Raw genomic sequence first — 26464 nt, 5'->3', positions numbered from 1 at the left:
GCTGCGGGCGGCCGGGACGCGTCAAGGCGAGGGCGAGTCTCCTGCTGGGGTTAGCCCGGCCCCGGCCAGGAGGGTTTGGGCAGGGTGAAGGTCTCACCCCGCACAGGGGCGAGGGGTTTGGGAGGGGCGAGCGGCCGAGGGCAGGCACTGAACCCGTGCGAACCTGCCCCGCTGCTGTGCCTTGCGCCCTTTTCGTCCTCCCCGCTTATTATTCCGCTGCCCATTGCTTTCGTTGGACCTGGGAACACAGATGATTTTTTCCTCATTTCCAATTAATTCCGGTTAGTTCCACTATTACCACATAAGCAATACCCACTGCTTTTTGGGGGGGAAGGAAGTGGGAGGTGAGGAGGAAGGAAACGAAGACCTCGTTTTCCTTATTACAGCCGTTTATTCACGATTTGCTATGTTGAACCTACGTAAAGAGGAACTCGGAGGTACTGGTCGGCTGTTAGCTCTTCACCTGTGGCTTCACATCAGCTTGAGGCTTCGCTTCTGGAACTTTTGTTTCTTGTCACCTTGTCCCTGTATGGAGGGGCCTGGATGTTAGGAGAAATGGGATGTTTCCAAAGACCTCCTTCCGCCCTGTCAGTTCCTAAAGCATAGGATATCTCCTTTTCTGCTTGGGTCCTCTGGGGCTTGCAAGCTTATAGAGCCCCTCGCAGCTCTTCAGCTGCAGGATTTGGGGCACAGGAATCCTCCCTGACCCCAGGAGCTTTGTAACAAAACCCTTCTATGACAGCACCTGTAAAATGGATGGTGTAGCTTCGCAAGCTGAAAGGAGGGGAGCCCTAGAGGCGTTCCCAAGGCTTGGTGTTGCTCCAGTTGTCTCATTGCCCCACTTGAGGAGAGGGCTGAGCAGGGGCCCGTGGAGCTGTCGCTGAGCCTGCCAGCTCTCGTGTCTTACTTCTGCCTTGAGCTGGCAATTACCTGGCAGTCCTCGGGCCAGCACAACTCTCTTGCTAATTGCATTTTGTAGTTGGGGAACGGAAACCACATTTGGAAGGAGGCTGTGTGGCTCAAGAATTATGATCAGGCTGTTCTTGGCATAAGTTGCTGCAGAATGAAAAAAGGAAGCATACTATTATTCGCAGAGATCCTCCAGCTGGGTTATTTGTGTAGACTGTGTAAGACCCTTATCTTTTCTCAGCAGTCATTGCAACTCTTAAGAGTCTTGCAGATAAAGGCATTCAAAGGTTGAGAATCCTTCACCTTTGGGTTGTGGTGTTGCTCCCCCCCATCCCCAGGAAGCTGCTGTATGGGAGCTGTTGTGGGCTGCCAAGGTAGAGAGATTGAGAGTTTGCATAAGAAGTTTATTTAAGTGTGAATCCCAGTATCATGGTGAATTAACCTCATTAATCAGTGTTTACTGGCACTAACAACATCCTAGCTTCTACTTATGTAGCAAATGAACAGCGTATTTTCTTGGTCAACCAAGATAAGACTGCTGTGGGAACGATATACTCTAGCATGAGAGGCAGAAACCCTTTCTGGCCACGTAGATAGAGACGTCTGTGTCACCCATGGAGGATTGGGTTGGATAAGAAGGATGAAACCAGCACAAACTGCACAATTTCACAGAAAACTCAAAAGCCAAGGGCCAAGCTGGGTATCTGTCACAGAGAGTTGTCTGATGATTTTTCAGTGAGCTCAGACACCTGAGCACTGTAAAGATACCATGGATTAAAGGAACTTTGCTCTCCCCAGAACAGTTAAGGACTTAACCTAGGACAGCTGCTAGGTGCTTGGGAGATGCAATTACATGTAACAGGCTGATTCTCACCTACTGCCTGTCAGAAAGGCTTGCCCCTGCTCCTACACCATCACAAGCTACCAACGCCTATAGCCATGTGGAAAACAGCCCCTGTTACCAGTGATACAATCTGCAGTGTGACTCTGTCCTCTCTGTAAGTCAGACTGCTTGAGGTGCCCTGTGCAGAATCTGTAACCAAAAACCTCTCCACAATCTATATCCTCTCTGTTCTGCTTGTGTGCACGTTGTATTGGTGAGCTGATCTCCTGTCAGTCTGTTACACAGCACTGTCCCACTGCTGCTTGAAAAATCTCTTTTCTAGAGCTACACCTAAACTGTATTTACTAAACCCAGACATAGCACCTGGGTGGACCTCTGCATCTCATACTTCAGATGTGGGCTATGTCAGTTTGAGAGAGTTTTTTTATTATAGCTACTGCTTCAGGATATTAGGTGTAGTGAACTACAGCAGCTAGAAAGCACACGTGGCAGAAATCGTCACTAAAATTTCAAGGCAAAATGGAAGTGCTGCTCAGGTTTTCAATGCATAATCTCCTGAGGCATAAAATAAATATCTCGCCTATAACGTGAGAGGAACTCCATGGGTTAATTACCATTGGATTTCAGAGTGAAATAGCTGAACTGTTATAGGTTTATATTTTGCTGATTGCCAGTTCCTCAGCTGCCCTCATTTTTTTCAGTCTATATGCTCAGTTAAACATTTGCTCCCAAGACGTTAAACAGCTGACTTTTTTTCACATACTTATAATGTGATGTCACATAGTTCAGTGAATTTCTACACGATTCCAAGAAAGCCAGGATGTCAGGCTAACCCCACAACATCTGCTGCGGTCCAGGGTAGTCATGTATGGTTGAACAATATGCATCCAATAGGGAAGGCATACTTTAACCCTTGGCCACCAGCTGTCATGGTATAGATAAATCCTACCCTTTCTGTATCCTATTTACAATGCAAAATATTTTCTTTCTGCCTCTATAGTTGCAGAGAATGGAGAATGAATATGGCAGAGAATATGGCAGGCAGCCTTAAACTTTTTCGCTTTTACTTTAATTGCATTTTCCAATCCCCCCCGCATTATTTTACAATATACAGTATGACTTCTTGTAACACTTAAACCTGTACTCCATTACTGGGTATTTCTTGGTGACCAGTGTTGGTTTTTTCTTTGAACATGACTGATGTTTTTGGGCATCCCATTTTTTTTTTGGCTATCCAACTTGAGAATTATTACTTAGCCTTATTTTTATGATCTTGCAAGTGGTCCACATGTTAAAAACTCAGCTGGCAGTAAATCTAGACCAGTACTCTTATTTTTTGAAGTGCCAGTTATTCTGATGGATATTTTCAGTTTTCTTCCTAAATAGCTCCAACTAAAACATTTGTCTTTCGATACTATTTGATCAATTGCAGTATTCTACATACTGAAGCTTTTTTTCCCCCCCTCTACAGATAAAGGGATATTTATTATCCAAAGTGAAGACTCCAACATGTGCATTAAAGTGGACACAGTTGGCCTTGTTCTGGAAGACTGCGGTCAACTCTCAAAAGACATGTTATGGAAATGGGTATCCAATCGCCGCCTTTTCAACATAGGCACAAGTACCTGTCTAGGACTGAACATCAGTAGACCAGAACAGCCGTTAAGCATGCTTGAATGTGATTCAACTCAATACTCGTTATGGTGGAATTGTGATGGAAAAGCGTTAGTTGGTGTATCAGAGTACAGATTAGCCGTTGAAAACAGCAAACATATTGTGGCCAAAAAAAAATCTACTTGTCAGTGGAAACAGTACATGTCCTATGATGAAGACCTTTGTGAACACCCATTTCAAGGTAAAAATAAAATTTTGTCATAGAAATGTAGATGGGAAAAGTTTTCAAAAGTTCTTTTGAAGCAAGGTCAGGTGCTAATTATCCCTTCCAGCCTCTATTGTGGTTTGGGACTCAAAGTTTGTTTTTTTTATATGCAATGGTTGAGGTGAGCATACCACGCAATTGATTTTTTTCCTTGTCTGTTATATGGACCCAAAAAAGCACCAGTATCCTTGCAAACCAGGAAATGCTCATTTCAAATCCTCTATAAAATAAAAAGGGGAACTAAGGATTTGCTGTTGCCTGTCCTGCAGCTTTCATTATCAGATAAACCCAAAGAGAGATAATGAAGGATTTGGAATTCCCATCACTGAAAATCAGTCTGTGATTGCAGCGTGCATGAACCGAATGTTTGCAACGTTCAGCACCTGGACTCTGAACGTGTCAAACTTTGGAGCAGAGATCAGGCTTTTGATTAATCCTGCTCTACAGCTAGTGAAGGCGTAGGAATGTATGTCAAGATCCAGGTCTGCAGACCTGAACAGTTTTCCAGGTATAAGGACAAAGATAAACCCACTGACTACAAACAGCAACAGGCAGACTGTACCTTGACCCCTTCCTTGGTATTTCTGTAGAACGAAAGACCTAATGTTTGCACAGCGTGTCTCAGACTAGAGCTGTTGATTCTCCCCATTTGAACTGGGTGTTTGTGTTGCAGATCTGGTCTTAGTGGTTTCCTCTGTAGGTGTAGCTGGGCTTGGCCTCTGCTAACTCCAAAGTTGTTCCTTTAGGAGCTGTGATAACTGGGAAGGCACTACAGCGTCCAACCTCTTCTTTAAAACCTAGCAGAGTTTATACTTAAGACCAGACAGAAAATACTTAAACCCACCAAAAGTCTTACACGTTTGCTATGTACACATAGCAAGATGAAAGTAGACCTGGTTTAGCTCTAGTACTGCAACATCTGGGAGAAGAAGATCAGCCTTAGGCAGACGCTTCTAGCCTAGTTTCAGGACCAAAGTAATTAATTGCGTTGGCAAAATCTCTTTCACCTCCAATTTCTGTTTTCCTCCTTCTACCTTAGCTTATGCACATGCAAATGCAAGCCAGCCTGTTAGTCCACCAGGTTGGGGCGGCACCTCTACCTTCAAAGAAAAAATGTATATAACTGTGGTGAGAGGTCTATAGCTGTTGAATTTGGTTTCTTGCCAGGACTGAGATAATCCCTTGCACCTCTGTAGCTAGCAGCATGGTAGCGGGCAGGCGGAGAAGCAATCCTGATTTTTTTTTTTTTTTTTTAACCCATGTTCTTTGTATCATCTGTTCATATCAGAAGGCTTTAAAGGGGATTTACAATGTGTAAACTGCTTTTTTATATGTGCGCAGCCAGCCATTAACTCTGGAAACCTCTAGGAACCTGGCAGTATGTACTGATTCTGTAGTTGAAGGACTTTGATCTTTAGGCTATCAACATGGGATCTTTGACAAACAATTTCATTCTAAGTGTGATTGTGGTTCTTTGACCTTTTGTAAAAGCTCTGAGGTTAAGGAGACACTCACTGAGGTAAAGCTTTTATAGCTTTCAGTTGCACTGGATTCTCTCAATATTTTGATACTTAAAGTACAATAGGAAAATATTTTAAATATTTTATAAGGCATTAATTGATTGTGACAACAGATGTATGTAACATCAGTTCTTTAGCTAGATTATTATTCCTCATGGTATAAAAACTTATTTTTAAAAGTTTATTTAATATTCCTTTGTCTTTCACATTTCCTTTCCCATAGAATGACAAAGAGAATGGAAAAAACATTAGAAATCCACTTTCTAAAGAGTGGGAGGAGCAGGGGAAATAATGCTAAATCGCTTGTCTGTCATAGACTAACAAAAAAAAAAAAAGTAGAGTTTGCATCTGAGCGTGTACTGATTCTGCTAACTATTGTTTTATGTAGTTCTGAATGTAAGTGCAGATTTTATATGTTAATTGTTCAGGTTTTGGGTTGGTTTTTTTTTCAGTTGTAGTAAGTTATGAGAATGTGCCTTGTTTCATGGAGAAATTTCATAAACTATTATTTCCAGATTCTGTTCACTGAAGTCATGCTGCTCAAACTTGTAATGCTGTGTTATCACTTATAAATTAAAATTGGAAAATAACTTTAGACATTTTATTTTTATCATTGCTGCTAAAAATGGGAATAATGAAATATGGCGGTGAAGAAATTTCTGTAGTCTGCATTCTTTTAATCTCTGCATTTTGTTTATTCCAGAAACGTACACCTTGCTGGGAAATTCTTTTGGTTTCCCATGCATTTTTCCATTTAAATATAACAACAAGTGGTATTATGAGTGTACCAGAGATGGAAAGGAATTTGACTGGTGTGCCACAACAACTCATTATGAACAAGATGAAAAATGGGGGTTGTGCCCAAATGCTGGTAAGATGGTGCTCGTCTTCTCTCTCCCACCCCCCCACCAAGAATATCTTTGCTCTTCATTAGTAATTCTAGGATGCACTCTGTTTTGAATTACTTCCCTTCTGTTAGAGGGGAATGTCTCTTAAAAAAACGCAAAAGAAGACTTCAGCAAATTTTATCATAATTTATCACGTTTGGCCTTTGGACACCCGAGTCCTCATCCCAAAAGCAAAACTACAGGGGGTGAGCAACAGGATGTTACTCTGTGCAGCCCATTGACCTTACCCTGCAGCTAAACCTCTCTCTCCTCTGTCCCAGTGATACATAGGGAGCTTCTCCGAAGCATGTAAAGTAAGGGTTGCTCTTGCAAAGTGACATTCTGCTTTTGGCTGCATTACATCTTGCACATTCCTTTTCTTCTGTGCACTACTTGGACGTGTCTTGGGCCTAGAACACTTAGAAGCAATAGCTTTAAAAATACTTGTTATTGGAAAGATTTTGGGTGTATAATCTTCATGACTATTCCAGCTTCTTGCATAAATAAGCAAAATAGTATCTTCTATCAGCAGAAGTGGTTTGGAGAAACCCTCCCTGCTCAAGCTACGTTTCAGATCTCTGTTCCAAAGCATCTTAAAAACAGCTGTGAATGTGTCTTTGTAATGGGGATTTCTGGGCAACTATTATAATAGAAGGTATTTTCAGCCTTGCTTATACTTTGTAATTATAGAAGTTTATTCTCTTGAGTACAAGATTCTATCTGTATCTATCTGGACATCCAGTGACTGCTCCTCCACAAGTTGGGTGAGGTGTTCATAGTTTGAATATTTCAACATTCAGCTTTAGGAACAAATGATCAGCTGGTGTAAATTAAAACATAGCTCTGTTGGCTTCATGAGAGCTGTGAAAATCACCACCAGCTGCAGATCAGCTCCTGAGTATTTTATCAACCGTATGAAATACGGAGCAACATTTTGTTCCGTTAGTGCCCTATTTCCATATGTTCTTTAACATATGGAAACATGGAAGGAGTTCATAATCGTGCTTCCATTGGGATGCTACTGTCGTAAATTAATTGAATTGTTCAAGGTGTTATATTTCTGATTAGTTTGTAGTCTTGGCCTGTTGGTGACGAGTCTGTTTTTGAGCAGAGAGCGGCTGCGATGTTTTTTGGAAGAAGAACCCCGACACGCACCTTTGCTACCAGTTCAACCTTGCATCTGTGCTGACCTGGCGTGAGGCACGGGCCGCCTGTCAGCTGCAAGGAGGAGACCTGCTGAGTGTCACCGACCCCGAAGAGCAGAACTACATAAGTAACTTAAGCAGTGAGTAGACATTTCTCTGGGGACCTTGTAGGAAACCTGTAGTTAGATCTCCTCTTTACCCATGAAAAAGGGGCGAGCTTTGGAGCTTAATACGCTGTGTGATGTCTCTCCCATTGCTGCTTGCGAGGCTTCGTCACATAACACACCTCAGTAGAGCTGTTTGCAAAAGCAAGGGTGAAGGTAAGTTACCACCTTAATAACCCGAGTGCAGAAGTGGTGGTATGTGTTATGTGAGGGTGTAATTGTCTTAATTCTCCCTCCCCACAGAGACTCCCATTCATTCTTGCAGCTGTGGTTATGGAGTGTGTTTGTTTTCTTTGGAGAATTATACAAATATTTGTATAATTGCACCTTCTCTGCAATGTACCCTGGTGTCCCTTTCTCCTGTTAAGTTTTCTTTGCAAGCTGGACGTCACCAAATGTGAATGATGAGAACATTTCTGCAGGCTTGAAGTAAATGTCCTGTATGGAAAAAATGCCAACTCTGTTTTCGTAAATGGATGGTATTCCTTCTCTGATAAGCCTTTTGCTTTCGTGGGTATTTTAGCGTGTGTGGAGAGGACCAAGCGGAGGAACAGGTGGTAGAGCTGTGATGCGAAAGGCTGCCTCAGGTTTCTTGCCCATTGTTTCTCATAATTGCTGATTTTCAATTGCAGGATATAAGTTAACAGGAAGTTTTTAAAATGATTTCACTAGCTTTTTGATATGCCTGCAGGCTGTAAAGGGACTCAAAGTTGTTTGGTTTACGGAAAGCTGAAACAGGCTAGCGTTTATGTAGCTGCTTGTTCTAGATTTAACTTCTAAGGTCAGCAACAACTTCTGCAGGAAGGGTTTGCAGGATGAGTAGCTTTTGAAGAATGCGGACTTCTGAGGTTATTCCTTTTCATCTCTGTGTTAATTAACAAAGTAATAGACTTTTTCTAAGGACAGAAAAAACAGCCTGAACTTTCTAGAGACTGATGTGAAGTTCTGTTTTATTCCTGTTGTAACAAGTCAGGACAGCAGATCTATACCTGTAGATATTTTAAAACATGGGGAAAGCATGAAGTATTACTCCGTTTATTTTTGCTGTTCCAGGGCAGTTAAACGCCACAGACATGATGCTGTGGACGGGCCTGAATCACCTGGAGGAAGATGCTGGCTGGCAGTGGTCAGATGGAGCACCGCTAGCGTTTGTGAACTGGAGAGCAAGTACTTGATGTTCCTCTTGGATATGTTATAGCAGTGTAATTATATGCTCTCTGTAACTGCAGCTTGATACAAGACTGCTGTTCCTACAGCTGCGTTTGGAAAGTGAATCAAGCGAACGAGTGTACCTCTTTTTTTTGTAGAAATATTTACTCGTATTCATGAACTAAAAGCCCCTTCTAGGGATGTAGCATCAATTGAGACGGATCTTTTCAAAGCATTAATGATCTAGCCCTTTCGTCGTTCGCTTTTAAAGGTGTTTTTAAGATACCAGTTGCATATTTAAGAGCTATGCGTTAGCTGGTTTCATGGAGGAAAGCAGTTTCAATTTGTTTACATTTACATGCTGTAATTAACATTAGCACATTAACATGAGCTTTGTGACTTGATTTGCTACATTTTGAGGTCTGTCCAGCAGCAGATGTAACATAGACACTAGAGCTTATTTCAGCCTCTTATCTGATAGCAGCAGCCAAGGAGGGATTGCCACACGTGTATAAATCATGGTCAATGTTCAGCTGTCCATAGTATTGGTGTAATACTACTAGAAGTTTGGGTGTGCACGGATGTTTATACATTCATTCAGTAAGATGCAGAGAGCCTTACACCACCACTTTACAAGTAAGAACTGATTTTTTGTAATTTTGTGCTTCTCAAAAATGTGTTTGCAGATGTCTCTGATAACCGTTTTAGAGAAAATCACTGTGCAGTGATTAATTCAAAATTGAAGTACGGCTGGCAAAGTTATTTATGTGAATCTGGATTGCCTTTTGTATGCAAAAAATATTTAAATAAGACAGAGCGTGAAACATTGGGTAAGTCTTTCAATGCTACTGTATCCTATTTGTGGGTGTAGAAGGAGAACAAGAGTAAACCACCTGAATAAAAAGTTAGCAGAAGAGAGTCTTAGCTGGAGTAAATGTATGGGTTTGCTAGTTTAAGTTTAATACAGTTTACTTTAACTGATGTAATAACACTTCCTTCTGTTTCAGTGCAGTCCTGGAAAACATGTTGAGCGTCTTAAAACTAACAAATAATTTTAATATACATAGCGTTTAACTGGTTCCTTACATGATCAGAGGCTTACAGAATGCTCGTTCTCTTTATATTACAATAGAGCCACACTTTTGAGTTTAAAAATAGGTTTTCAGCTTCGAATGGAATTAACCAGTGGCCCACAGAGAAGAAAGTTATATAAATGCAGCTCAAAATGTGCAGTGGTTTTTATGGCATGCTGTACTTTTGATATACAAAAAAAGCATTGTACATACATTTTTTTGAAGTGTTTATATAATGAGTATAGGATATATAGTACATAGAATGCCTCACACTCCCATTCTGTGGGAAAGTTAAACACAGAATTGAGTTTATTAGAACATTAATTTTTGTTTTGATAAGAACAACTTACATAGGTTCAACTTCGTCGTGATAACTTAGAAGAAAGTTTCCTTACTTGTTTCAGATAATGAGAAAGGACTTACCCAAACTTTTTGTAGGTAATGCATCTGAAAAGGCTCTAGCTGGCTTTGAATCAGGTTCAGAGGTAATAGGGGAGATCAGCATGTTTCAAACTGAGTAACAGATCTATTAGTGTGTTTGCACTAGTCCAGCAGCCCAAATGGTTGAATCATAAAATAAAGTGGGAGAAATTTCAGTTTGCTTGGTAGGTGATGTTCCATAGAGCATGTGTTTTGGCCTCCTTAAGTCATCTTGGACGAGACTGTTTTCAGCATTTGAAGATAAAAAAATAGATCTGAATGTGTTATGAACATAGCATAACCTTGGCAATTCTATCTAATATACACGAACTTTGCTTAATTAAAAGATACGTGGAAGTATTATCCCACTCGTTGTGATGCCGGCTGGTACCCACACAATCGCAACTGCTACAGACTTCATAAAGAGGAGAAGAGCTGGAACGATGCTTTTATCTCATGCCAAAGTGACAATAGCGGGCTCATTAGTATATCCTCTATGGCAGATGCAGAGCTGCTCCTTAACTTGCTTGAAAGTGGTGAGTTTTGGGAGTTAGTTTAAAGTGTGTAGTGTTTCCTGAAGTGTTTTGTGATGCTCTTTTGTGCAGCCCTTTAACATTGTTAGCCACTTAAGCACTGTACTATGTGGCACACCCAAATGACGTTTACAAAAAAAGAAAGCATGATGCATGTTGCTCCTAGGGGTCTTAAAAATGTATAGCATCACCTTCTCCAATAACCATACTTCAAATGAAGAAATGAATCAACAAAGTAAACACAGTGAGGCCACAGTAAACATGGCTTTTGTCCTTTCCTGCTCTTGGCTAGTTCCTTGCAAACTCTTGCAAAATACTCAGTGATCATCCTTATGCAAGAATTGTGCTTAGAAGCCACAACAACTCAGAGTATCTTTTGCTTTCAAGCTGGCCTTGTCCACACTGCAAAGTTCCTGCAGCTGCTGCTAGTATGTTGGCAGAGTCCCCTTTGATGGCAGCAGGGTGTATCAAAGGAGTTCTGCTAGTCCACGTTGTCCTAAGAGGTAGCATAATTATACAAGGAACTTAATGAACAAAAGCTCTTTGGTGCAGCAATGCCAAGACTTTTGTTGTCATAACAGCAGCAAAGAAAAGTGAATGTTTTGTGCCTCCAGCTGACATCGGTGTGCTGGCAGAGCTGCACAATTTGGCCATGAGTTTAAGCTTCCCAGAGCTGGGGCACAGTGACGTGTTTTATCAGCTCTGTCCCATCAGCTGTGGTTGCAGGATGGTGTGTTACGCTGGATTTACTAGACATCATCTCCCATTATCATCCCTCCTGCCACCAATCCTCTTTGCTGTCCTGTCTGTCTTTCTCTTAGGAGATAAACCATCGTATCATCTTCCTCACCTCTACTAACACCCTCCATAGGTACCAAATACCGTTATTTCCAGAGATGCTGTAATGGATAGATGTAGTTGTTCTCAGCTTGTATTCAGCTTCAAAGTCTGCTGCTTCTATTTCAGACCTGCTTCAGTCTTCTCTTCAGGAGAAGGGCTTACACGCCTGAAAGCCTGTCTAATTTTTCTGGCTGTAGTAGCGAGTCAAGTAAGACATTACATCAAACCGCAAGCCTTGTCTTTCCTATGTTTGCCAGCCACTGTGGCTACAACTGTGCTGTCACTGGAACTTAGAAACATCGCTCAGAGAAACCTAAAGCTGAGTGTGCCATGGAAGGTTACAAGAAAAAATCCTTCCCTTCCATGTCAGGCTTTCTGCCCCACGCACTTCAAAAAAGTGCATATGCTCTTGATTTGTGTTTTTCAGGATTTCAAAGCATATTATCATGTGTGTTGATCTATTTTTGAAACAATTTAGTCTTCAAGGGCAGTAGAACATTATCTCCTCAGTAAGGTTTCCTAAAGTTTATACAGCTGTCTTTTTTTTCCTTAAAGAAGGTAATTCTTATGAAAACCCCATGACTAAGTTTTAATGGTGGTGTTGATGTTACAGGAACAACAGGCATTATTTCTTCACCATTAAAATCTGAACTGACTTATTCTTTTACAGAAAATGTAAATGAAACATGGATTGGGTTATACAGTAATAACGCCCCCCTTGTTTTTGAGTGGTCAGATAGCACCCCAGTAAAATTCTCTAACTGGCACAGCCAAGAACCTAACACCTTTCAAAGAACAGGACAACTCTGTGTTTCAGCACAAGGATCTGTAAGTTTCCTTTTCTTTTTGAAAGAATTAGGCAGATAGACTAACATTAGCTCATAATAATTTATTTTCTCACTGTGCGTACTTTTTTAAACCATGACCTGTAGTATGACTTTGGTTTTTGATTCATAATATATTCATGTTGTGATAAATGCAATGTAGCCTTTAGAAAGCAATACATTCTGCAGCACTGATGCACAGAAAATTAATCATAGATTTTATATGATTAATAGTTCAATAAAAAATGTTACATACCTAAAGCTTGCCAAATGGAAGAGAACAAATATGAGTAGGTATTTTGATAAAGACAAAGTAATTTAAAATCCAAGTAGTGTATATCATAATTTATGATGCATCAGTTCTGGACTTGAAAGCTTCAAATTCATGTTTTGAAAAACTGTCAGCTGTGCCTATTTTATCTTGCTGTCAATATTTATAAATTTATGTAGCATCTTTCAAAAACAGATAGTAGACTAGATCTACATAAAATTATAGAAGTTGACAGCAGTAAGATTGACCCCAAATCAGTCAGGTGTTGTAAAGCTGGGAGTAATGTTCAAATAACATTATGTCCTGTCTTATCGGTATTCATGGCACTGTCAGTTTTACTTTACTTTTACAATTAACAGTACTTAAATTCACTAATATGTGACTGACGTAAGTAGCACTATAAACAATTTTTTTTTTGTAAAGTATATTTTGTGTAAGTGTGAAAACTGTATCAAAAAGAGTTTCTGTTGTCTCTCCAGTAGTGGGTCCAGGTTGCAATCTTTAACTCATGGGAAAGCCAAGACAATTACAGTGACCTGGAAAAGTGGGTTCCCATTGGAAGCAGAAAATAGGACTTTGGTAAAATTGTGGGTTTTAGATGCACAAAACCATATTTTACTCAGTTTGCAAGTGTAAACAAACAAATGAAAATGTAAAATACAAAGAAAAAGGACATTCAAGATAAAATTCTTCAAGCATTATTTTTGGTACGTGTCCAGTATGTATAGATGTCTGAAAATTATATCATACAAACTTTGTAATACCTTGAGTAAGGACTGTTCAAATATGAAGATTAATCTTACAAAGAACTATAATAGATAGGAGGAAAGTTCCTATCTGTTCTGAAAAGTAAGTGCTCTGGCATGGCCATAGTGTTAGGTAATTAAGATGCATTACATCCCAGAGCGTGATTCAAAGAGACAAACCCTTTTGTATGATTGATTTGAAAAGTCCTGCTGACAGCGTTGGTAGAAATAAATGGTCCATCTAAGGCTAAGTAAATGAATAGAGTGAGAAAGATTACTTGTTTTAACTGAAAAGTTAACACAGGAGGAGGGAGTGTAATCTAACGTAGGTATAGAAATGCATGAGAATATGAGTATGTACAGAATATACTTCTTTTTATCCCTTAGGAGGGACATTGGAAGGTTAAAAAATGTGAAGACAGATCTTTCTACATTTGCAAAAAAGCAGGGGAATTTAATAATGTCTCTCCTGAGCTAGAATCAAGTTGTCCAGAGGTAAGGGGTTTTGTGGTTTTTTGTTTGTTTTACAGCCTTACATAGAATTATATAGGAAACCTCTAAATGTAGGTATGGAACATAGGAATGGAAATAGATAGATACTTTTAGTTTTTGATATTAAACGTGCATGTTTTGCTAGGAAAAATCTCATTGTTTGCCTTAAAAGTATGTAAACTAAATTTTAATGTAAGATTAAAAGCTTTCCCAAGATGCCTTTCATGGCTTGTTGCATTGTCAGTGGTTGTGACCCAAGTTCCTATTTCTTTCTAGATCAAAAGTGAAAACCCTTTTGTCCGCCATCTGTGCAAATAATGGCTGTTATATGATGCCTCATCCCACACATGGTTTTCATACATTGAAATGGAATGTCAGGGTGAAAAACAATCAGTTTCATTGACACGGAGAGTGAACTCTTCTACTCGTACATTAGCATTCCTTTTGCTTTCAAACACAAATGGGAAGGAGTACAGCTATCTAAATAGGGCATTGCAACAGGTTTTCAGGCTTTTAGGCTCTGCATTCTGGTAGTAAAAGGTAACATGGTAAAGTATGATTTTATTTGCCATTGGTTCCTTTTCACAGTGTGAAAAGAGCAAACTTGTAGACTTTGTGTTTTATTCAAAACTCCGGAGGAGTTTTGTGAACCTCTTTTTCTATCAAAAAAATATCTCTTCTCTAACTTGCTTTACTCTTTAGCTCATTGTCTTCCTTTTTTAATTTCCTGTCCTTTTTCTTGAGAAGTCAAGAAACACAACCAGTTCAGTTGAATTATAGGAAGGCTGAAGCTGAACTGTTTGGAGTCAGATGCAATCTTTCCCCAGACGTACAGCGGTCAGATCCAGTGTTCTGGTCATACCATTATGGAGGCAGAAGTTACTGCTTGGTTCCAGCTTAACATTTCCAGAAGTTTAGGGTAACTGCATTTGTTTCATTTGGACCAATGTATTTCATCACTCATGAATTCTGTGTGTTATTAGTGTAAGAAAGGTTTGTCACGGTCCTGACCATGTGAAAAATGTGCAGAGCATCAAGACTTCCAGTTGTAGTCAGGAGCTTGACAGCACTTCTACTTCTGGTACCTCACAGGATCGAGACTCAAGAGATTGGGTCACTGGTCATAGGTAGTGTGGTCTGCTCTGGCAAACTTCCTACTCGGGATAAATTTCTGCTTGTTGATGTTTCACACCCTGTAAAAACATATGCTGAACCCTGTTATAGTCCCTTGGTTTCGATAGATCCTTTTCTTTCTAATGTGAAAAAAAGTTACATTCATTTAATCAAAAGAAGTCAGTGCTAAGCTTACTCAAAGCTACATTTTATTTCAGACATTTTGTCTTGACAACTCACTTTCTTTTAACATTCAATGTATATGTTGTTGCTAGTTATTGGCCTAATTTTCCAGGGCTAAGTCTTTATTTCATCCAGATTTACCTTTTCTTCCCCCATTTTCCTGTTGCTGACTTACCTTAAACGTACAGGATATCTATTGGCGTTCCTCACATTTGATCTTTTGCTTCATTAGCCTCGTACTGTCATTCATGTTGGATCGCAAGCAGATTCTCAGGGAGCTTTGGCCTCGGGCACAGTTGTTTGCTTTTCTAAAGCTTTATAGTCTTATGTGTTATTACTGAGCTTTCATCTCATGTTGATTTTACGACTTGTGCATCAGATGAACTAGCCTTTAACATTTTCTGTGGTTCTGCTGATCGCAGTTTTTGCACTATGTCCCTATCAAGTTACCAGAAACCTGAGCTCTTTTTTTCCTATATGTCTGTCATCCTAAGACATAAAAAGTGCTAAGCGCTTTCTTCCCTTAGCAGGTCAACTATTCTTTTTTCCTAGTCAGCAGGCTATTACCGAGAATAAATATTTTTTTCCAAAGGTCAGATTCTCTGGGCAGTTTTCCCCATCACTGAAATAAGAGTTTTAAACATTTTTTTTCAACCAGCTTTTGAAACAGGTTGTGGAGCTGTCAGCTGCTTGATAATCGAGTTGGAGGTTTCTGTGTGCAGAAGTGACTGTATTCGTACTGGTGACTTTCTCCGGTCCTCTACACTTTAATTAGTGCATCAAAAGCTAACAGTATAGTACTAAATTGAGCATTTGTCTTTATGGCTGTTGTAACAGGAGAGAATTGTACTTTTAAGAACACAATTGCTATTAAGGCTACAAAACCTCGTAAAGAGCAGAAGGGCAGCTGCTCAGAATAGGGGTCCATTCGGCCTCGTGTTCTGCTTCCCACAGGTGGCTGCAAGTGATGTTTGGGGAAGAGCAGGACAGGGCAAATACAGAAAATGCTTCCCCCGGTTCTCCCTTGACCCCCAACCACTCAGGGGATTTCCTGAGCCTTTTAAGATTTGTGTATCTAACAGCCCGCATCGGGTATCCCCTCCAAGTGCTTGTCCGCTTCCCCTTGAACTCATGCGAACTCTTTGCATTCACAACATTACTTAGCGAGGAGATCTATAAATCTACCACCCTTTGAATGAAAAAATGCCACCTTCTTTCCATGTTGAACCTTCCTCATGCTAGCTTAGCTTTGTTTGCCATCCCCAAGATCTTGTACTGAAGTAGTCGCTCACCTTCCTGGCACTCACCATTTTGTAGATCTGTGTCATACCCTCCCTAAAGTATCTCCTTTTTCCAGGCTGAAGAGTCCCAACCTGCTCAGTTACTGCTTATGTGGAAGCCACTCCATACATTTCATCACCCTTGATGCCCTTCTTTTCTAATATCCTTTTCTGAGATTGGGGGTCAGAACTCCAAAAAATGGCAAAAAGTGAATTTAAAAGGACAGAGTAACCACCTCTGTTCCTTCTCTCCTCACAGTTCTTCAGGTTCAATTTGACTTTTTGACTAAGCTGATGTTTCATGGAACTTAACCATCATAACCCCCAAATCTCATTCCTGCACAGTGGGAGTGAGATAGCTGTCCCTCACTTCATACATGAAATGATTGAGGGGTGCAGGGGAGGTCCCCATGTGCATCAATCTGTACAGAATGCCATCTGCCATTTTATTGACCGCTCAGCCTTTTAAGTTTGGAATTTCTCAATCTCTGCTTGCCCTCAATGCAAGCTTACCAGCCTCCAGTTACTCCACAATTTTGTTATTGTTTTTTAAGGTAAAGATTAGCGTCAAATTACTTTACTCCAGTCTTTAGGCACCAAGAAAGCTTTAAGAGGAAGGTTATGCAGTGCCATTTGCTCCACATTAAAATTTCCGAGAGGTTAGGATGATTGTGTTTGCGTCATTCAAACCAGTGCATATAAATGAGAGAATTTACACTCAAGAATTCCAGTTGAAGGAAACTAGACATTTGCTGTTTCTTACCTGTGTCCCTGTAGAGGGTTTTTTTGGTCAATACTTAGCCCTCTTCCAGCCCCCGCTCCCCCGAGTTGTAAGTGCAGATCAAGGTGAAAGCGGCATTGCTGTGTCGCCCGCGGGACTGCCGAGAGCCCGCTGGGTCCCTGGGTGGTGCAGAGCCCTCGGCACCTGCCAACGCGTTTTTCCCATGAGGAAGTCCCAGCTCATCGGTACGGAGACAGGGAAGAGCCTCAGCCCAGTTTATTTTTGTTTGCAAAGCCAGCATCTGAGCAATGCATACGTGTTGTTCTCAGGTGAAACCACGGAAATTGGTATTACAGCTCGTTTTGCTTCTGTGCTTTTGTGCCATATGAAGGGCTGTGCCCAGACATCTTGCAAGAACTGAAGGGGGATGATAGTAAAAGGCAGCAGAGCTGTCAGCTACCCTGACAGCAAACACGCTCCTAACTAGAAGCTGAAGTTTGCCTCCCCAGATTCAGCAGGGCTGAGGGAGGCGCATAATATTTGATTGCTGTCCTGAATAGGTCTGCAGCATCTTCTTGTGCATTTTATTGCACCTGAGGATGGATAGCAGAAAAAGAGCTTATCCGTTTCCCCTTTTTTCCCCGTTTTTCCCCTTTTGCTATTAAAGTCACCATCAAGCGGTGTTTGCTGGTGCCCGCCTGGGTGCTGTGCTTGCTCCCTGTCGTGCTGCTTTGTGAGCTCCCCTGCAAGCAGCACCTCCCTCACGGAAGAGGCAAAACAAGATCGGCTGGTTCTCCTGTCTGTGTGTGGCTTCAGGTTTAGACAGAGATGGTTTATTATCTCTTTATTCTCTTGATTATTTAAAACACTCAAGCAGGATGACCAGGCAGGTACACCGCGTGAACTCACACAGGCAGAATTCACACCAGTCCTGGTAGCATCTTCTGGACACCTGGAGATGAATAACAAGAAATAAAAGATTAATAATAAGAAGAAATGAGGCAGGCTGGCCACTGACTCAGTGTTCTGGTACATCTGATAAACCATGAAAATGTGTCATTTTAATTCTGCATTATTACAGTAGGATGTTTGTTAATTTAATGTTTTTTTTTAATTTGGAAGTTCTATTTGAAAATGAGAAAGGGAGCGGAGAAAAGGTAAATAACTAGAGTGCATTGCTGTATGAAAGGCCAGCAGTTTCTGGAATAAATATTTCTGTTTACAGTTGAAAACAAAGGGCAGCTGTAATCCTTTTTTATAACAACTTAACTGAATCTGACATGGCAGTGTTTACCCTGTACTTCAGGTATTAGATATCAGCAATGAGTTACCACAGGTGGAAACCAACAAGGGCTACTACACGCTTCATGCCAAAGGGATGGCTGTCTGAGGGGCCTGGCATACTTCCCCAAAACTCAGTCAGTAAAACAATATTCAAAGTATAAAATTGAAACAAAAGTAGTATGCAGGGAGAGTGCCTTAACTGTTGCCCACATTTTTGTCGTACCCATTAAACATGTTATTTTGTGTGTGTGTGTGTGAAGCCAGTTTTTGCACAATTTAAGGATTTAAACTTTAAACTTTTGTTAAATTTACTCAAGTTTTCAGTGACCTTGAGGGTAGCCACTCTTGAACCACAGTAGAAAGGAAAAGGGCTGTAGGGACGTCAGTGATGATCAGGCAGAAAGTACAAAAGGGGATCAAGTTTTTAACAACTATATAATAATTAATAATCTATAAAATAATGTTCATTTCTTTTAAGGGATGGGAAAGACATGGTGGATATTGTTACAAAATCGACAGTACCCCTCGAAGTTTTGAACATGCTTCCAGTGGTTATTTCTGCCCATCTGCACTTGTATCAGTAACAAACAGGTAGTTAATCCTATTAGACAGTGTGAAGATACCTCTAACAAGAGCTATTCTAACTTTAGAAAGCGTTGCATGGCAAAAGATATTACCGTTATGAAATGATATTTGTGTGAGAGGCGAGCATAATTACTAACATTGGCTAAAATCAAAGGTCTGCTTTGCTTTGTTTTTTAATTGAAAATAAATTTAGTAAAAAGCAATTGTTAGGCTAATAAACACTTATAGCAATGTGCACACATGTGAGCGTGCAGGAATCTAAACAAAATGCTTTCTACAGAAGTATGTAACATCTTTAAGAAATTTTATTAGTGTATTTGGAAACTATACTGAAAAATGAAAATAGATTTAATTTTTATAATAAAAATATTTCAAATTTTAATCCAAATCAATTTATGTTTTATAAATGATTCTATGTATGTATGCATTTTACGTGAGTTCTCAGCAAATAGGTGGAGGGAGTAAATGTTTGAAAGCATTTGAGGTCTGTCTTCCCTTGCTTTGTTCCTATTTACCTGTATTCCAGCTTCAGCAAAGGCCTTCTCCTCTGCAGATGTCCAGACGCTTGGGTTTTCTCTGATCTCTTTGTGATTTACCCTATATGTTGGATTCCCATTGAAGTTTATGACATACTGATAGTTATATTACATACATACTTTAACCGCCACGTATTTACTGTGAAAAAAAAAACTTAAGGAGGAAATCTCCCCTCCCTTTAGGACAGGGGAAGTACTGTAACCACCAGCAATCAGGTGACTGACAGCTAGAAATTTTAGGACAGCACAGGCTACCCCACGTAAGGATTTACGTCGATGGGAATTTGGCCTGCCAGATGCTTTCAGGATTGTGCACAATGCACACAGCGCTGCACTGCAGTACGGCAGTAATCCTTACGGGGAGAATAAAGGACAAATTCTCGCAGCTGAGCATTTGCAGCTCAAACATCACAGGGAGCTGAGGGCACGCTGCACAGCACTGGAAGCGCGTCTTCTGTCTTTTTCTGCTTATTTCTTTTTATCTGATTTTTGCTGGGTAGCCATGACTGTTTATTATGTTAGTTCCAGTGTTGGAGTGGCAAAGGAAGCTAGTTGTTAGTTTAGCTATTTTTTTTAAAAACTGCTGAGGTTTGTTGTGCTGGTGTAAAAAATGCAAAAACTTTTCAGTGTATTGATCCTAAAAATATTCATTAAAAAGTAGGTTGTAGAGGAAGGAGAATTGATATAAGAAGAGACATGCAGAGGAAATGAAAATTAAATAACAGTTCTCAGTCACTCTCAGTGTTACAGATACATTAAGTTTTTTACATTAGTGTCATCCTTATGGTATTTAGCCGTTCTTTTCACAGTGTGTGAAACCAAGAAGTTGTGTAAGTCTTTATCAAACTGGGAATTTACTTTGCTGTATATATTTTCATAGGAAGCTGATTAAATGTGCTCATAAACTGAAGCATTTTTGTATAATCCTATACCAATTATATCTGAATAAATTACATTTAAGTGATAAATGGGTTACTATATGCAACAATTATTACTTGCAAAAAGGTGTAAATCTCTCACATAACTTGAATGAATAAATATAAGAAGGGAAAAGTGATTCCTTCTGTAGTGAGATCAGCCAGTGCTTTGAGTCCTTCAGCTCCGGTTTCTTAGCGCTAGTTTGTGTCCCGGTTCCAATAGGTTACTTCTGTGCAGAGCTTTTTCTTTTCTTTCTTCTGTAGCTTTTTCAGACCCCGCTATCTTTTCTCCTTCGTGCAAGGCGTTTCTTGTTTTTATTTGTGCATCGTTAATTCTGTCTTTACATCTTGCAGTTTGAGCATTGAGCTTATAAGATCTTAATCTGCTGTTCCTTCTATGTGCCCAAATGCTGAAAAAAAAATAGGGAAAAATTGCGGTTTATGCCACAGACTTGTGCCTGATGTTCCCCACAGCATTCTATAAAGAAAATTAAGTACCTCATATATTTTTCTCTTCTCGCATAATTTAAATCATTTCATGAGAGCTATTCACTGACAAACCAATTGACTTACTTTATTCTAATCAACGTTTTGTCTTGTTTATTTTATTAAGGTTTGAACAAGCTTTTATCAGCAGCATGATCGGTAGCATGGTAAAATCTGAGAGAACTTATTTTTGGATAGGATTGCAAGACCTTAACAACACAGGAGAATACTTTTGGCTAAGTACAGCGGGAAAGAATCGCTCCGTGAGCTACACAAACTGGAACAAGTACCAGCCACGTGAGTAACATGCCGATAAAAAAAGAAGTGGCTCGGGGGGGGGCAGTGCGCTCTCTTCCCCCTGCCAGCAGTGGCTTCGCAGTGGCTGAAGAGTCCCGGTCCTTTCCTCCCTGCCTGGTCAAGAGAGCAGAGAGATAAGCTTACTTTTTCTGTCGACGCTGTAACTTCCTACCATGGACTGCGTTAGATGAGTTGGCAGTTGTGGAGAAGCCGGAGCTTCCTTCCCCGCTTCCCACCCAGGTGCTGTTATCGTGGCTCCCCGGTTGTGGCAGGCTGCTGGACGTCGCTCTTCCCGCCCTCCGGTGCGGCGGGGGGGAAATTACCAGCCACGCTCTCCTTGCAGACACAGCCAATCCCTGAAATTTTTCTTTTTCTGTGAGATGTTTTTCACACATTTCTTTATGGCCTTTTCAAGGAGGCCATCAGGGCTTCCTGAGACTCCCAGCAAAAGGTCCCAGAGGAGTCATGGATTTTATTTAGTAACAGTCACAGTTTGTAATTTGCATTTTATATGAAAAAACAGAGGGCAGAGATTGCCTTAGATACATTTCTGTTCATGAGAGCACTGCGTGGAAGTTTCTTCTTCTTCCCTTTTAGTTTGCTGATACTTGGTTTGCTTGTTTGATTTTGTTTGTTTTACAGTAATCCAAAGGAAAACACTCCAAGAAAACAAAAAACGAAAAAAATGAAATAGTTGTTCAACCTTTGAAACGTAAACCTGTTAGCAATACCTGAGAATAGAGACATAATAATAAAGACGCTCCACTAATTGCTTCTCAGTTTTGGACTCTTTACATTTATTACTTTACTACTGCAGTTTGCAAAAGTACTATTTTAAATTGCATTTCATCTCCTGCATGTTGTGAGAGGAACCCGAACCCTTCATCATGGTTCATTTTACAAGCTCAAGTCAGCCGAGACAGGCTTATAAACTGTTCGCTAACCAGAGAATTGCTCCTTTAGTAAGTTCATCGAGGTTTTATCCAGAACCTGATGCCAATGAAACAGTCACTTCGCCAAAAATTCACAAAATTGAAATGCTTTATTCAGATACTCAACACTTACTCCCATGTCTAGGTCATTCTGGAGGATGTGTGGCTATGCGAGGGCAGCACCCCATTGGTTATTGGGAGGTGAAAAGCTGTAAGAACTTCAAAGCAATGTCATTGTGCAAGCAAAAAATCAATTCTTATGAGGAACCTGAACTTACTTTTCAAAAACATCTGAGTTCCTGCTATTTTGGATGGGAGTCAGAAGCTAATCTGCTCAGCTGCTACAAGGTACGTGACAAACTTGCTTTGGTTTTTTCTGATTCTACATCAGCTTAGGGATACACTGTTCCTAAAATATTTTTGATAAAGCACTATTTCTTTCACTCAACAAACAAAAATTAATTGTTACCATCCTTCACTGCATTTTAAAGTGAGTGAAAGTCCTAAGAATCAGAGCTATACTTGGAATATACATGGCTTTACTGTAGGAAAAACTGCGAATAATATTTGCTTTTTATGGGTTTCTGAAACAACTGCTCTCCAAAATCAACTACATTTATGACAGTGTTTATTTTATTGCAGATATTTCACAATGAAAAAGTTCTGATGAGAAGAACATGGGATGAAGCAGAAGCGTTATGCCAAGATTTTGGAGCACATCTTGCTAGTTTTAGCCATATCTATGAAGAGACATTTTTGAACAATTTATTATATACAATTTTTGATAGGTAAATATATTTTTAACACCAACAAGATTTATCTTAATCATACGAATATGTAAAAATAATCTACAATTTAGGTTCTTCCATGCTCTTTACTAGTGGCTGAAGAAGTCTCTAACGTGGACTTAGAAATGGGTGAAAAGAAGTGTATTAGCAACACTGTAATGTGATTCTTTTTGAAGATGATCTTTGTAGTAGATGTCGAGCAACTGTTAATGTCAAGGTGATACTCTTGTGAGTTAACATTCCCCATTGAAATAGGGGTTCGACAATTTTAATCCTATTTTAAATGTTTTCATCTTTAAAAATATAATTTAACATTTTAGTAGGAAAACCAGAGTTTACTTCAAGGATACTAAAAAGTTAAGAAATGTATTACAGAATGATACATTGAATTCAAGAAGAAATGAATATGGGTATTTGCACTATTTAAAAAATAATTTCTGAAATAGCTAAGGAAAAAGTGCGTAAGAAATGTTATTTTCTTTGTTTCCATCGTAGGACGGAAGAAAGACAGTTCTGGATTGGATTTAATAAAAGAAACACGCTTTCTGGAGGGACATGGCAGTGGTCTGACAGAACACCTGTAACTATCTGTATACTGTATATTTCAGTAACCTTTCAAGTCTTATCTGAGCATAAGTTCACAAAAATAAGCCTTGTGAGCAACCATTGGCCAGGAAAACCGTTTGGTTTTCAGGTCCCCATACTTCACTTAAAGTAATTGTTCCAATAGGATTAATAATACACTACTATTAAAATAGCAGCGTGTGCAGAAGGGCTGTGCAACTGCGAAAGGAATTTGGTAGGATTATAAAGTTTTGCAGATGTGTGCTTTCCTGCAAAGCACGTTGCGTTTACCCCAGGACCAGGCATATGCAGAGTGAACGTACGCGCGCGTGCGCGTGTGTGTGTGTATGCATATTTACATATATACACATGAACACACGCTGGAAAGCCTTAGAGCTGTGCTTACATGCTCTATTTGTTCTATGACTGTTAGGTTCATGCCTGCATTCGGAGCTAAGTCTTTCCTTTTTTAGTGCCACTTTTGATTTTGCATCCTTGAAGACGTTGGTGCCACACTAGTGGTTAGCACCTGGGATTTAAACATTGAACAACTGAAGAAGGGTCAGTTTTTAAACTGTAATTGGTTTTCAGCCTTGAAGAACAGTGCCAGCTCCGCCATCGTTACTTAAGTCATTCCAGAATGCGAGTGCAAAGTTCAATCATGTAACGTGTTGAACTAAAGCAAAGGCTGTTAGATGTGGGCAATTACTGCTAATCATGTCAAAAAATTGTTAGGTTTCATAGCTATTCAATTATTTTTATGAAAAAGGAGTCTGATATAAGATGGGAAAGTTGAACAGGACATTGAGAGAACATAATTATGGACCCTATTTTTCAGATTTCACTACCATAATCTAGGTGCTCCTCTAGTTGTTGCTTATGATGTTCTTACCATACATCTCCAAATCCGTCCTTTTTCTCCGTAATGAGGTTTTGAAATGCTTCATCTTGGATTGTCGGTGAAAGATAATTAATGTGCTGTTTTCAGGTTGTATCTTCATTTTTGGAGAGCAAGTATATTGAAGATGACTCAAGAAACTGCGGTGTGTTCAAAGTAAATAGAACGGTCTTTCCAGCACACTGCAATGAAAAGCGTGAATGGATATGCAAAATACCAAAAGGTGAAATGTTAATTAACATACATTGTCTATTATACCCATTACTTGCAATTCAGGAGAGACAAGGAAAAAACTACTAAAAGCCTGCTTTTTAGCCACATCTAGAGTTCTCCTCATTGGTCTTCTGCATGAAATCATGGCAAAGCTATATGTGGCCATTAGGGTTTGTTGGCCAGTTAACAGGTCTAATATGTGCGGTCAGTTTAAAAATGGATAGCAATGATTAGCAAGTAGTTAGCAGGAGTTAATCAAAGTTCTTACTTATAAAGGTTACTAAAAATGTTGTTTAGTAAGTGTGGCAATTATTTTATTTTATTCCATGTTTAACTCCTTTTTTTTGTCCCTGAACGAGAATAGCAATATTCTTCATGATTTTGATTAAATCCTTACCATGTGGAGAAGGCAATTTCAGTGAAATATCTCTTTGCATTCTTGATCAGCAATGTTTTAATTTATTTATGTGTTTTTGCAGGTGTTAAACCAAAGAATCCAGATTGGTACATAGCTGGTATGAAAACACTTTCTTTTTTCACATCTTGAAACGTTGTAACTTGGAAATACAATTTAAGCCATTGGTAAAAATAAAATAACTAAAATGTTCTGAGTTAAAAATTTACATTAGGGAAATCTGTAGGAACTTGTTGCTACGGATCAAAATCTGCCATTCTTACATTCAGGAACACTGAAACATCAGATACTACTTTGGTTAGGTAAAGGAATGTCGCCAGTAATAAGCACAGGACTTTGATAGCCTCTCCATCACATTAAAACTGCCTTTTTGCAAAGGCTGGGCAACTCTCTTAATATTACTGCAGTATCACAGGATAGAATATTTAAAAAAAAAATTACTCATAGTGCATTTTTTTTTTTTCATAAATTGATATGTTAAATATGATTCTGCTGTTAGTTGTGGCATAGTTGTCCTCTGACACGTGGCTGAAGGTGGGCCACAGGGGGCACAAAGAATGAGACTTGAAAGGAGTTTTTACCCCTGCACACCACTGACTCTTTTGCTCGTTTTCTAGAACTGCCGTGGTCATACTATCAAGGAGCAGAGTATCTTTTCCACGTCAGTCCTACGGACTGGGAAACCTATGAGTTTGTCTGTGGCTGGCTTCGTGGTGGAATGGCAACAATAAATTCTTCTGGTGAACAAGCCTTTATTCAAAATAAAATTAAGAAGGTAACAAAAACTACCCCTTTGAAAAAATAAACCCTCAGGCAGTAACCGGCTGTTTTCTGCTGCGTCTTTTGGAATATCTGGCTGCCTGTTGCTGCAGGTAGAATCCGAAAGACATTTTACTTTAGAAATAATTCTCTTGCTATCCTCATTTCCCACATCCCTCCCTGAAGCCCTGTTTAGCTAAAGAAGTCAGTAACGTTTCAGAATCTGCAGAATCATCTCTGCTAAATGAGCAGGTCGGTCAGTCTGCCGCAAAAGACCCAAGAGGAGCAAAAACCAGCTTCCTATCCCAAAGTTAGGAACGTAATTAGGGGTAAAGAGAAAGGTTTGTTTCACATGTGGTGTACATCCTTCTCTGTTTCTTCTTCCCGCACCCCTCCATGACCAAGGGGACCCGTCGTGGTTCCTCGGGTGTTCACACAGCGGTTCTGCATCCACCGGGATGTCTCCTGATCCCGCACAGTTCCGCTCCGTTCCCACTCAGTAACTTGCAGCTGGTTTTCAGGTCGCAATACCGAGGGACATTTCAGTGGGTATATTAGCATGAGGTGGGCAGTAAGTCCAGATATTTGAAACAGTGTTCATAGTTTAAATCCTCAACGTGATGATTTGAAAGGTTACTCCTGGGGAGTAACCTTGACCTTTACTCTGGTCAAGAATGAAAAATTACCAATTTCCCTGCACCTTAATTAAATCTAGAGCTTTAGATAGTACCCATAGAGGTGGGTGCTTATGACCTTGCAAAATGGATTACCTTTTCCTCTGTGTTTGCCAGCTTGGG

At 39.9% G+C, this 26464-nt stretch overlaps 1 protein-coding gene across 1 annotated transcript in view; it reads left to right on the top strand.

The window, feature by feature from the left end:
- Positions 1-3229: 3229 nt before the first annotated feature.
- Positions 3230-26464, top strand: part of PLA2R1 (phospholipase A2 receptor 1, 180kDa) — a 41602-nt gene continuing 18367 nt past the window's right edge. The window contains exons 1-16 of the mRNA XM_009325378.1: positions 3230-3608; positions 5856-6023; positions 7151-7324; positions 8402-8515; positions 9184-9327; positions 10338-10526; positions 12034-12191; positions 13592-13699; positions 18756-18868; positions 20929-21098; positions 22176-22378; positions 22673-22818; positions 23314-23398; positions 24371-24503; positions 24973-25008; positions 25526-25683. Coding sequence (XP_009323653.1) covers positions 3263-3608; positions 5856-6023; positions 7151-7324; positions 8402-8515; positions 9184-9327; positions 10338-10526; positions 12034-12191; positions 13592-13699; positions 18756-18868; positions 20929-21098; positions 22176-22378; positions 22673-22818; positions 23314-23398; positions 24371-24503; positions 24973-25008; positions 25526-25683 — 2445 coding nt within the window. The 5' untranslated portion in view covers positions 3230-3262. The remainder of the gene's footprint in view (positions 3609-5855; positions 6024-7150; positions 7325-8401; positions 8516-9183; positions 9328-10337; positions 10527-12033; positions 12192-13591; positions 13700-18755; positions 18869-20928; positions 21099-22175; positions 22379-22672; positions 22819-23313; positions 23399-24370; positions 24504-24972; positions 25009-25525; positions 25684-26464) is intronic.

This window comes from Pygoscelis adeliae, unplaced genomic scaffold, assembly GCF_000699105.1.
Source record: "Pygoscelis adeliae isolate BGI_AS28 unplaced genomic scaffold, ASM69910v1 Scaffold106, whole genome shotgun sequence".
Lineage (NCBI taxonomy): Eukaryota > Metazoa > Chordata > Aves > Sphenisciformes > Spheniscidae > Pygoscelis > Pygoscelis adeliae.
This window is presented reverse-complemented; position numbering and strand designations above follow the sequence as displayed.